Consider the following 13,521-nt stretch of genomic DNA (forward strand, 5'->3'; position numbering starts at 1 on the left):
AGCTCCAGGCTGCCACTGGGTCTTGGTGCAGGTTGAAGATCTAATTGTGGAAACAGAGTGACTGCAGAACTTGGGCTGTGCATCACAAGCCAAGGGCTATCTGATCCACATAACCGTCCCGTCGGATGTGCTCGGTGATCTTCCATTAAAAAGTATGTTGCATTTGCAAGACTGGGCCCCAGAGATCTGGAAGGCACACACGCACGGCAGGAGGAAGTGGCTCAGACTCCCATGGACTCTGCTGCTGTCATGTTGCCTGCGTGGGGCTGTATGTCAGAGGTAAGGCACAGCTCCTCACGCAAGCTCAGGGAGGATCAGATCCTCGTCTGCAGCACACACACCCTTCATCTAGATTTTCACGGTGAATTCAGACTATAAAATGGTGTCCTTACAGTCCCTGTAACCTTTAGGAGTTTATGCATGTGACGTCAGGCAGACTCTAGCAAGAACAATGGCCTGTGGCAGTCCAACATTTATAGCAAAGGCGCAGCTGCTTCCTTCGAGGTTGTCTTTTTCCATCATAATGACAGGATTTAATAAGCACTGGATTGTTCACCTAATAATTCTGGAGACTGTGTCAGGAGGGAGTGTGGGCAAGCTCGCGTGGACTCTTGGGTGGTAAAGCTCATGGCACTTTTAGTGTCTCCTTTCTTCAGAAGTGGACTTTTCATTTGCTGAGGAGCAAAACAGTACATAAAGCTGAGTATCTTCCATCTGCTCCTCCTGCCCCACTCCCATTCCTGGACAGCATCAGCAGTGCTTCCTGTCCCGTGGCTTCCAGCTAGTTCAGTCCTTGGACAGAGGGAAGCCACAGGATGAAAGGCATAAACTCAGGATGATTCCCACGGCCCACCCGTCGCCCCCCAACCCCCGCCCTGGCTGCCAAGTGTCTCATGCTGGCACAGCCCCAGCAGAAGACCACGGCTCCCGTCCAGTCCCTCTGGACACAGCTCCCTGCATCTCCAGGTCCTGGTCACTGCCCCCTCCCCCTCAGAAACCCACAGCTGCCTCCTCTCACGGACCCTAAAGGATTGCACCATCCCTGGCTACAGTTACTTGCACTTACCCAATGTGGGCAGCCACCTGTTTCCAGCCAGTCCTCTGGCTGCTGCGCTAGGAAAATGGAATCAAAGAGCCAGGCAGTGCCGACAGCCTGTCTGATGCTTGAAATCTTCACTTAAAAATAAAACCAGCCATCCCTGTGGGATGACTCACCTCAGAAACATTGAGGGGCAGTAAAGGTAGCATGGAGACAGTTTGTTGGTTGACTTCTAAATTTTAGAGCATAAACAAACAACTAAGCTAAGAGGGAGTTGACAAGAGAAGTTAAAATGTACGGGGCCAATGAAAGAGAGGTTCCAGCGGGGCAAGGTTTGTTTTAGAGGGTAACCTGGGGTAAATGAATGAAGTGTTGGAGTGTCAGAGAAAGACCACAGAGATGAAGGACCTAGGCAGGTCCTGGGGACCCAGGGTGGGTGTAACACGGAGGGGAGTGGGGGAAGGTGGTGGGGGCAGATAAATCAGAACTGGGGGGCATGAATAGGAACCTCAGGGGAGGCTGCGGGTATGAGCAAGAGGGAGAAATCAGCCCAGAGCTAATGGTTTTTAAGAATGAGAAGGGCTGGGCTGGGCTGGGCATGGTGGCTCATGCCTGTAATTCCAGCACTTTGGGAGGCCGAGGCAGGCGGATCACGAGGTCAGGAGATCAAGACCATCCTGCCTAACACAGTGAAACCCTGTCTCTACTAAAAATACACAAAAGATCAGCCAGGCGTTGTGGTGGATGCCTGTAGTCCCAGCTACTCAGGAGGCTGAGGCAGGAGAATGGCGTGAACCTGGGAGGCGGAGCTTGCAGTGACCTGAGATAGCACCATTTCACTCCAGCCTGGGTGACAGAGCGAGACTCCGTCTCAAGAATGAGAAGGGATGACTGAAGAGTAGAGAGAGGTGCCAATGAGGAGCGGCAGCGGGTGGGAGACGGGGCCTGAGAGTTGTTAAGGGATGACATGTGAAAGGATGAAAGAGCAGACATGAGCTGAGCTGGAAGGAGCCAGACACGAGGGAGATCAGTGCTGCCCCCAGGCATCCTGATGTGGGATAGAAGAGGAAACGATGCTTTTCAGTGACCAGCTCAGGCACATCCAGGTCCAGTGAGACGAAGCAAAGTACAGGCGGTGCGGGAGCAGCGGGAAGAACCCTTTCCTAGACAGACTGTGGCAGGGTCTCCTCTGGGACACCCAGTCAGCTGCACGTGTCTGGAGGCTTGTGTGTGATGTTGTCCAACACCATATTTTAAAATAAAATAGGGTTGCACATCAGCTTTGCTGTCAAGAAATTCATCCTCCAGACCCCAGAATGGTAGATCCACTGACAGCATAAACACTCTCAACCTTTCAGGGAGAAACTAGGTTGCCATTCTACAATATAGACTCTAAACAGTAGACAGGGACACCCATCCTGAGGGTGCCCGTGGCAGAAATGGTACCAGAAAGGTCCCCTGCTTTGCAGTTCTTAGTGTCCAGAGCAGCTTGGACCTTTTGAAGGCAGACGCTTGACACACAATCACTTCGGAGCAGTGTCCCCCAGACATCTTTATTACAAGGTATGCACAGAAGATCGGAAACTGAAGAAGGGCTTCTTCCTCTGGGGCATAACCACGATACTGATGAGGCAGAGCAGAGGAGACCTTGGAGGAAGCACAGGGCTCCCCCTTGATCTTTGTTCTCATTACCCTTGCCTCTCAAGGAATGCTTCACAAAAGAACTGCATTTAATAAATACTGACTGAGCCACCGTGTCCTGCAGGGAGAGCGGAGCTGAGCGTATCCACTGTACATCTGCGTAATTGATGAAAATAGCATGCACCACTTGCAAAATGGAAAATCATTACTCTTGGCTGTTAAATATGTAAAATATCCCTTAAAAGATATCTATGATCTTCTGCAAGTCAAATTTCTGGACTTTTAACTGATAACTTTAAAACTGCAGAGAAAAACATAAATGGATAAAATGCAATTTTACATAATGTAAACTACTCCAAAGCCTTTTATCAAGGAACAGTTTAATATATAAAATGTTTCTTTACGAGCAGTAAACCTTTCCCCAGAAAGTCTATATTCAGAGAGCATACAATTTGAGTGCTGATTATTTTAACATGAAAAGTGATTACAAGAAAAAACAAACTGTGTTTAGCCTCAGGAGAATTGACAAACAGCAAAAGCAATTCTGGGTGGATGTGTGTCTTTTCCTATGTATAGCAGGAAGGGTTTTGAAACATACGTATTTTTCTGGAGGGAAATCTCGAGTAAGTTATCTTATGTTTTCTACATTTTGTCCTTGGGGAGAAAGGCCACAGAGAAGAGGCCATGGTGTTCCAGCATTCGCTGGAATTAGAGTATTAGTGTCAAGGTCTATTCCACTATGTCTCCATAGCATCTCCAGGGTAAGCACCTTTTCTTCTCCAAACAGTGGTGTCAGGGTAGTTTTATGACTGATGGGTTGTGATGGATGAAGTTTCCTTTAGTCTTCAAGTGACAGATGGATGTCTATTAATTCCATCCCACCACCACATGAGCCACAAGAAGATAACACATCCCAACGACGCAGGACACAATCATCATTGGGAAGCCCAATCTGAAATACAAAGAGAAATGAGTTATGGCATCTGAAATCTGGACAGCCTCATGAGATATGGACTCATAGCTCATGAGAACATGGCCTTAGCACCTTTGCATTTTCACAACGTTCACTACCTTTTATTTCTATAAATCAGAAAGTTGTAGGGCCGGGTGCGGTGGCTCAAGCCTGTAATCCCAGCACTTTGGGAGGCCGAGACGGGTGGATCACGAGGTCAGGAGATCGAGACCATCCTGGCTAACACGGTGAAACCCCGTCTCTACTAAAAAATACAAAAAACTAGCCGGGCGAGGTGGCGGGCGCCTGTAGTCCCAGCTACTCCGGAGGCTGAGGCAGGAGAATGGCGTAAACCCGGGAGGTGGAGCTTGTAGTGAGCCGAGATCACGCCACTGCCCTTCAGCCTGGGGAACAGAGCTAGACTCCGTCTCCAAAAAAAAAAAAAAAAAAAGAAAGTTGTAGACTAAATTATGTGAATACATGCTGCTATTAGACATCTTCCATTGTGTGCAATTTTATTTGAGACCTGCTTAAGGTCTTCTCAAAATTTTAATGGCTATATGGAGCCTCTGTTTGTTCATCTATAATATTAGACTGTTGGTGTTTCAATGCCATGTGCTGGGCCACCATTTAAGTCTCTGGATGTTTCCTCTGCTTGTGTCATCTTCCAACTTTTCTTCTCTGGAGATTTCCCAGAGATCCCACCTTCCCACAGGCTCCTGAAGTCCCTCACACTTCAGGCCAAGGAGAGCTGGAGAAGGAGTGTTGGAAAGTAAGGCCAACTGTTGTCTAAGGAAAGGAATAGGGAAGAAGTTTTTCTTCTGTAGTCGGTGAGGTTGAGACGTGGACAAGGAGGGTATGCACAGATACAAAAGCAGTCACAAGAAGAGGAAAGCATCCCTCATTGTGTGCCGCCTCCAGTGTACCTGCATCTCCACAAATTCTTACCCCAGCTTCCAAGGACTGACAGATGCCACTTGGTACGGGTAATGCATGCTCTGTAGCCATTGCTCAGTGCTGCTCGGTCACTAAGGGAAGCCCCTGCAAATATTACGATTTTGGTTTCAAAAGGCTTAAGTTTTTTTAGCAGTAAGAGCCTAGCATGTGGTAATTGTAATAGTAAGGATCATGACATTCTCTCTTCCCTGGCCATAAGTGTAGGAAGAGGCTACTCAGAAAGAGCCACAGCAAGGGTCCCTCAACAGAGCCACAGTTAAACACAAAAACTGCATCCAAGAGCAAGACAGCTCCCGAAATTCTAGAGCAGACTTGGGCATTTCAAGAAAGTGGTAGGATTCTCTTGGCTTCTCTTCTGAACACATTTTATTTTACAAAACAAACAAAAAGAAACACAGAACATATTTTGGGAAAACTACTTAAATTTCTTGAACTTTATTAACTTTGTTTTTGAAAATAGCTGAACATGTTTGCAAAATATCAGCCCTGATCATTGAATTCTGGAAAAACACAACAACCCACGACAGTGTCTGATCAACTCCAGGCATCGCAGACATCACCGCAAGCCTTCATGGAAACACAAAGCCTTTGTTCCTCTGTGACAGACTGTGTAGAGTGAGTCAGTGTCAGGTAAGATGCTGAGAGTCTCAATCCGGGTGCCGAGACACCTGGTCACGTTTCAGAAGCAAATTCACCTTGTCAAGGGGCAAATTCCACAAAAAGCATACCTTGCTTGAGAAGCCCAAGACTGGAGAAAGTTCCTGGTGGGTGGTTTTGCCGTGCCCCCAAGTGAGAGTCACTGCTGTCTTGGGGATGGCACCAATGCAGAGAAGGAGCATCACCTAGCATCACCAAACATTTTCATTTCACCCAGAACTGATGCAAGCACTCAGACCCATCGGAAACCGTACTCTCCCTCACAACACCTAGTCACTGTGACACTCTCCACACTCAGGACCCTCTCAACTGCCCACACTGCCTTCTGGAATTGGCATCATCACACCTACTGGAGAGGTGGGATGTTGAGAGGCTTGCCTGGGTCTCTCAGCTAGTTTGCTCTGGTGTGACAATCCAAATGCATCAGTCTAACTCTAAAGTGTGTACTCTTAATCACTACATATGCTGCCTCCCTGTGGACATGGATAAACCATAACAATGGCAACTTGCCATTAGTAAGTAAATGACTTACTGAAGATCTGCTGTATGCTAAGGGCCTCATAGACTAGACGTTAATGTTATCTATTATTTCCCAAACATAGTGAGGCATGTCATGTTTTCCCTATTATATAGATGAAAAAATTGAAGCTTGTATATAATAGGGAACTTGACAAAGGTCACCACCAGTAAAAGGCAGAGATGGTGTCTTGGAATATTCTTCTGGCTTCAAAACCCAAATGCATTTTCCCAACACAGACAGGTACCCCAATATACTAGCTTAGGGCTCTAGTTTTCAATTCCTGCTCTTGCCCAGTGGCATCACTTTGGAAAAGTATTAAATGTCTCCATAACTCAATTTCTTTATAAAATGAAGGTAATAACAGTACCTGAGAGTGCTATGAGGATTCCATGAGTTCACCCTTATAAATCCCTTAGAACAGTGAGAACAGTGTTTGGCCACATAATGAGTCCTCAACAAGTTTTAGCCACAGATCAGTGCTCCTCAAACCGGGGCACATGCCCCAAAGTGCAAGTTGACTGAGATTACAAAGTGCCCAAAATCACAGAGTAAGCCTGGAGCACCTCCCTGGTGCATGAGTTGTGTTTGGTGATAAGGAATTTAACGACACAAATACATAAGGGTTTACTGGAGAAGAGAATGTAATTGTTTTACTCTCCAATTAAAGACGATAAAGCTGGCTTCTAGTTCTGAAGCAAGATGTAGTGGATGCATTTCTTCCAATTCGTCCCACTAAGCAGAGCTAAAAACTTGGCATTATATAGAAAACAAGCATAAGGAGACTGTAAAGATGAAGAGGAAGCAGATCAGCTGGGGGCCTTGGGATCCCGAAGAATGGCACAGAGGTGGGTTTCCTTTTTGTTTCCCTTCATATGTCCTAGACTAGGTGCTGGGAAGCTGGTATGTCAGTGGGTACTACGAAGAAAACAAAAAGCCCCAAGAGAAGCCTGCTCTCCCTAGCCAGAAAGCCAGGAAAGGGGCACTATAAAGCTAGACTTAACACTCCTAGATAATAACTGCTCCCGCCAAATTCCACAGGAAAAAAAATTAAGCTCCTTGGTGAAGGCCAAGTGGGAACCAGAACTTCCACACTCACCAGACTAACACGCCCCTCTCCTGTGGTAACAGCAAAGACCACGTGGGGATCCTGTGAGCCAGGGATGTTTCAAGTTGAATGAGAAAAGTCAATCAACAGAAGCTAATACTGAGGTGATACACATGTCGAAATTATCTGAAAAGGATTTCAAAGCAGCTACCGTAAAAATTCTTCAACAAGCAATGAGAAACACACTTGAAATAAATGAAAAAAAAAGGAAAGTCTCAGACAAGAAATCAAAATTATAAAGGAGGACCACATGGAAATTTTAGAACTGAAAATGAAACAACTGAAGTCAAACTCTAATGGAATGGGTACCATAATATAATGGAGAGTATAAAGGAAAGAATCAGGGAACTTGAAGATACAACAGAAATTATTCATCTGAAAAATGAAAAAAGACTAAAAAACAAAAGGAACCAACCCTGAGCGATCTGTGGGACATGAACAAAAGATCTAACGTTTGTATCATTGGAGAAAGAGGGCAGGGATGAAAAGGTATTCAAAGAAATAATGATTTAAAAATTGGTAAAAGATATAAACCTCGAGATTTAAGAAGCTGGGCAAATCCTAAAAAGGCTAGACACTCTCCAAAATCTATGCCAAGACACAATAATCCACAAATCAAACTCATGAAAACTAAAGAAAGATAAAATTTCTTGAAAGCGGTGAGAGATAAATGACAATTTACCTATAGAGAAAAACTACAAGTTTCTCCTCAGAAACCATGGAGGCCAGAAAAAAGTGGCATAATATTTTTAATTGCTAAAAGGCAAGAACAATCAACCCAGATTTCTATATCCATCAAATATATCCTTCAGGAATGAAGGGAGACTCAAGACATTCTCAGATGAAGTAAAACTAGAAGAGCAGCAGACTTACCCTGAAAGCACTGCTAAGAATGTCTTCAAACAGAAATGAAATGATAGAAAGAAGGAATCTTGGAGTATCAGGAAGGAATAACAAAAGAAAAAGCAAATGTATGGTTAAACATGATACACTTTCTTTTTCATCTTGAGTTTTCAAATTATGTTTGATGGTTGAAACAAAATAAAATAGCAAAATAGTAAAAGCACAGATAAAGATAAACCATACAAACAGTAATCAAAAGAGTAGGAATGACTACATTAATATCACATGAAGTATATTTCAGAGCAAAGAACATTTCCAAGGCAGAGAGGGATATTGCATATAGATAAAACAATCCACCAAGAGATCACAGTTATCCTGAATGTGTATTCACCAAATAACTGGGCTGAAAAATACAAGAAACAAAAACTGACAAAATGACAAGAGAAAGTAAATGACAAGAGAAAGTGGCACATGCACAAATGGACTGACAAATCCACTATTATAGATGGAGACTTTTACTTTCTCTCTACAATTCGTGGAAGAACTAGAAAGAAATTCAGCAGAGAGAACTCAGCAATATCTTCCAGCAATCAAATCTTGCTGATACTATAGAGTGCTCCAGCTAACAGCAGAATGCACATTCCTTTCAGCATCCAAGAAACATTCAGCAAGACAGATCATATCCTGGCTCAAAAAACAAACATCAACAAGTTTAAAAGAATTAAAATTATACAGAGGGTTTTTTTCTTACCATAAGCAATCAAACTAGAAATCAGAGAAATCAGTAACAGAAAGGTAACAAGAAACTATCCAAGCATTTTCAGATTAAAGATCATACTTCTAAATAATTCACAGATCTGAGAGACTGCCACAGGAAAGTAAAAGAAAACACATTGAACTGAATGAAAATGGAGCATCATTTTCTAATTTATGATCTCTGTGTTACCTCAACCCTATGAAGAAAATCATCTAGGAAAAGGAAGCAAATTAAAAACTACAGCTAACATGTCACTCTTTGAGAGGGAAACGTATAGCACTAAATGTTTGTATTAGAAGAGAGAAAAGGTCTTAAATCAATAATTTAAGTTCCCATCTTAAAGAAATAGAAAAGAATTTAAAAATAAACCCAAAAACAAGCAGAAGAAAAGAAATAATAAAGATAAGAGCATAAATTCATGAATTTAAAAATAGGAAAACAGTGGAGAAAAATCAATAAAGCAAAGCTGATTTTTTTTAAAGATCAATAAAATTAATTTCTAGAAGAACTGACAAGAAAAAAGACATAAATGGTCAGTATCAATGAAAGAGGAGTTACCACAACAGACCCTGAAGACAGCAAGCGATTAAAAGTTTCTCGTATTAACTACTGTTGTGCTATTAACAATTGTGTACACACACACTTAACAGCTAGCATGGAATCATTTAACTCGCCCTATATATATTGGAAGATTTAAACTGGTAGCTAGAGACCTCCCAAAAAAGAAAACTGTATGGCCAGATTGTCTCACTGGTGAATTCTGCAAAATATTTAAAGAACTAACACTAATTCTATACAAATGCTACCAGAAAATAAAAGGGGAGGGAACATCATTTTCTAACTTATTTTATGATCCCCGTACTACCTCAATCCTATAAAGAAAATCATCTAGGAAAAGGAAGCAAATGAAAACACTACAGCTAACATAATACTTAATTGTGAGAAACTGAATGCTTCTCCTGCACAGGATTCTCACCTCTCTTATTCGACATAGTACTGAAAGCCCAAGTCAGTATAATAAGGCAAAAGACACACAAACTAAAATAGATGAAATAAAATTATCTCCACTTGCACTTGACATAATAGTTTACACTTTAAAATCCCAAGAAATCAAAGAAGAAAAAAAAAAACAGCAAAACAAAACACTTCTAAAACTAATCAGTGAGCAGTAAGTTCAGTAAGGACTACAACCCAAGATCAACATTCAAACATTTTTTCCTATATACTACCAATGAATACATAAAAATAAAAATTAAAAACACAACACCACTTAAAATCACTCCAATTAAAATTAAACACTTAGGCATAAACCTAAATCTTGTTTTAAACTTAAATCTTGTTTATAACTGACAGCACACCAGCATCTGTGCTGTAAGCTACAAAACGGTGATGAAAAAAAAAAAAAACCAAAGCAGTTCTAGATAAATGGAGAGACACAGAGTGTTCATGAATGGAAGACCCAACATAGACAAAATGTCAATTTGCCCCAAATTGATTCTAGGTTTAATGCAATTCCTAGCAAGAATTTTTCTAGCCACAGACAAGCTTATCCTAAAATGTATATGGAAAGGCACAGGCTCTAGAATAGCAAAGACAATCTTAGCAAAGAAGAATTGAATGGGAGACCCATTCTATCCAACATGAAAGTCTACTGTGTAACGCCAGTCATCAAGGCAATACAGCATGGAGGCAGATATAGACACGTGGATCAATGGGCCAGAACACAGAACCTGAAAACAGACCCACAAAGGCATGCCCAGCTTATTTTTTTAAAGATACAGGGTCTCACTCTGTCATCCAGGTTGGAGCGCACTGGCATCACCACAGCTCCCTGCAGCCTCCACCTCCCAGGCTCAGGGGATGCTCTTGCCTCAGCCTCCCAGCCAGCTGGAACTACAGGTGCCACCATGCTCAACATGCCCAACTTATTTTTGACAAAGATGTGAAAGTGAGTCTTTGCAAGAACAGCCTTTTCTTTCTTTATATAAATGTAAGGGGTATAAGTGCAGTTTCGTAACATGGATCTATTGCACAGTGGTGAGGTCTGGGCTTTTAGTGTAACATCACCAGAATAATGTACTTTTAAGTAATTTCCCATCCCTCACCCTACTCCCACCCACCCACCCTTCTGAATCTCTAGTGTCTATTATTCCATACTCTATGTCCATGTGAGACAGAGTAGGCACAGGACTCAGCCCACCTCCACTAACGTATTTTTCCATACATGCCCATTGACCAGACCTTGCAAGCTGTGTGAAGAAACTGAGATAAGCAGCTTCCCACCATAAATCTTATCCAAGGTGCCATACCTGCTGACTGCAGGACCTCAAAAACCTAACACAAGCAACATCCTAACATAAATATCACTCAAAAAAAGTTAACCCCATCACCAGCATGTACCTAAGAGCAGAATAATGAGCCATCTTTAACCCATGACGTATTATAATACTAAAATCCCCACCCAGGGAGGGGCTTATCTGCCATTTTCTAATCATGTGGCGTATGGATCACCATGCCCCCTGACCAGCCTGTGCACTCTCACACTCCACCCTGCACATTCAGTGATGCGTACCTACTCACGAATTATGCATGTCACCCTCCTCAAGACACCACAATGCACTCCCCTCAGGGTGTCAGCCAGGTAACTTTTGTTCCTGCACTAAATCTCCCTTATGCCCAACCTTTCTGGGCATAAGTCTTAATGGACCTTGTCTAAAAACAGTTTGCCTAACCTTGTGTTAATTTCTATTACACTGAGAGCCAAAAATCTCATGCTAATAATATGCATACATGTTATTTAAGCTCCTGCTTATAAGTGAGGACACGTGGTATTTGTCTGTTTGTTTCCGAGTTATTTCACTTAAGAAAAGGACCTCCAGTTCCATCCATGTTGCCACAAATGACATGATTTCGTTTGTTATGGCTGAGTAGTATTCCACTGGGCATGTACACCATGCTTTAGGATGCCCTTTTTGACAAATACTTCTAGAACAATTGGGTATCTAAATGTTAGAAAATAAATTTCAACCTCAACCTCACACTTTATACAAACATTAACTCGTAATGGATCATGGATTTAAATGCAAAATGTAAAACTACAAAGCCTTGAGAAGAAAACATAGGATAAAAATCTAAGGCCTACAGTTTAGTGAAGAGTTCCTACGCATGACACTGAAAGTATGATTCCATAAGAAAAAAAAAATTTTTTTGATAAAATCAACTTCATCAAAATAAAAACATTTTTCTAAACATTTGCTCAATGAAAGACCCTGCTAAGACAGTACAAAGACATGCTACTGACTAGGAGAAGACATTTGCAGACCATAGACCAGTCAAAGGATTCTTATCTAGAATACATGAAGAGATCTCAAAACTCAACGGTACAAACACCAAACAATTCAATTAGAAAAAGCAAAAGATATGAAGAGACATTTCATTGAAGCTGTATGAGTGGAAAACCACACATAAAAAGATGCCTCACATCACTAGCCATCAGGGAAGTGGGCGATGATGCGGCTGCTGTGAGTGGTTGTGATGGAGATGTCCCTGGCTGTGGGAGGGCCCTTCCTGCGGGGAGACAGGCAGCCAGCCGATGCCCACTACACAGCTGGCTGGCTGGGAGCCGGGTGCTTTCCTGGGAAGCAGGGCTGCTGGGCCGGGAGGAGACTGTGCCCCAGGGAGAAGGTGAGGCTGCCCTGGCACTGGGCGGGAGTGAGTGGTGAGGACCTGGGCAAAGGTAGGTGATAAGACAGTCTCTGTGTCCATTTAACAAGGCAGAGTTTCAGACAGGGTGCAAGGCAGCCGGAGAGACATTTACTATTCACTGAGCTTCAGGAAAGCTGATCACCCCAGGCCAAGGCCAACACTGCCCAGTGTCCTCACTAAGAAACCGCTCAGGGCATGGGTTCCAACTTAGCCATTGGGGGGTGGGGGTGTGGGGAGTGGAGAGAGAGGAGAGAGATAGGAGGGAAGGGAGAGGGAGAGAGAGACAGGGAGAAATGGGAGTCACTGAGAAACAGAAGGGGCGGGGGAGAGAGAAGGAAAAAAGGAGAGGGATCAGAGGAAGTACAGAAAGAGGGAAGAGGGAGAGAGGGAAGGAGAGAGAAAGAAGGAGGGACAGAGGGAAGGAGAGAGGGAACAAGAGAGAGGGGGAAATAGAGGGGAGAGAGGAGAGGCAGGAGGGGGAGGAGACTGGCATCAAATGCCAGCTCTAGTATTTTATATCCTGGCTTCATCATCTGCTTACTGGGTTACCATGAGCCAAAAAAAACTAACACTCACACTGAAAGGCATTTTGCACATGCCACAAGATCCCTGAAAGAGCCCTTATCTCATAAAGATGCACACAGTAGGGCTTCCATGGATGAAACTCTGCCCTTCCAGTCCAGAGACAACTCAAGATAAAATGCCCCCTTTTTATAGATGAGGAGCCAACAAACTACAGCCCCAGGCCAAATGTGGTCACCGCCTTTTTCTTGTGAGGAAACTCCGCTGGGACTGGGACGCAGCTGCCCATGCATTTGCTTACTGTCTATGGCCGCCCCAGAGCCACCAAGGCAGAGTCCAATGGAGCAGTTGGACAGAGGCTTTGTGGTCCACAAAGCCTGAAACATGCAGTCGCCCTTACTGAAAACATTTGCTGCCCCTAAGAATATCAGGTCCTGGGAAGGTGACAGTGTTACCGGAAAGGGGTCCTGATCCAGACCCAAGAGAGGGTTCTTGGATCTTGCGCAAGAAAAAATGTGAGGTGAATCCATGGAGTAAAGCGAAAGCAAGTGTATTAAGAACACAAAGCAATAAAGAATGGCTAGTCCATAGGCAGAGCAGCAGCTTGGGCTGCTGGACTAAGGATACGTGTAGCTATTTCTTGATTACATGCTAAACAAGGGATGGATTATTCATGAGTCTTCCAGGACAGGGGTGGGCAGTTCCCAGAACTGAGGGTTCCTCCCGTTTTTAGACCATATAGGGTAACTTCCTGATGTTGCCGTGGCATCTGTGAACTGTCACAGTGCTGGTGGGAGTGTCTGCTACCAGGTGAACGTGGCAG

At 43.5% G+C, this 13,521-nt stretch overlaps 1 protein-coding gene across 2 annotated transcripts in view; it reads right to left on the reverse strand.

The window, feature by feature from the left end:
• Positions 1-3,043: 3,043 nt before the first annotated feature.
• Positions 3,044-13,521, reverse strand: part of OCA2 (oculocutaneous albinism II) — a 355,302-nt gene continuing 344,824 nt past the window's right edge. For both annotated transcript variants that reach the window (XM_011942880.1, XM_011942878.1), the window contains one exon: positions 3,044-3,632. In XM_011942880.1, coding sequence (XP_011798270.1) covers positions 3,548-3,632 — 85 coding nt within the window. In that variant the 3' untranslated portion in view covers positions 3,044-3,547. The remainder of the gene's footprint in view (positions 3,633-13,521) is intronic.

This window comes from Colobus angolensis, unplaced genomic scaffold (genome assembly GCF_000951035.1).
Source record: "Colobus angolensis palliatus isolate OR3802 unplaced genomic scaffold, Cang.pa_1.0 Scaffold211, whole genome shotgun sequence".
In the NCBI taxonomy this organism is placed as follows: domain Eukaryota; kingdom Metazoa; phylum Chordata; class Mammalia; order Primates; family Cercopithecidae; genus Colobus; species Colobus angolensis.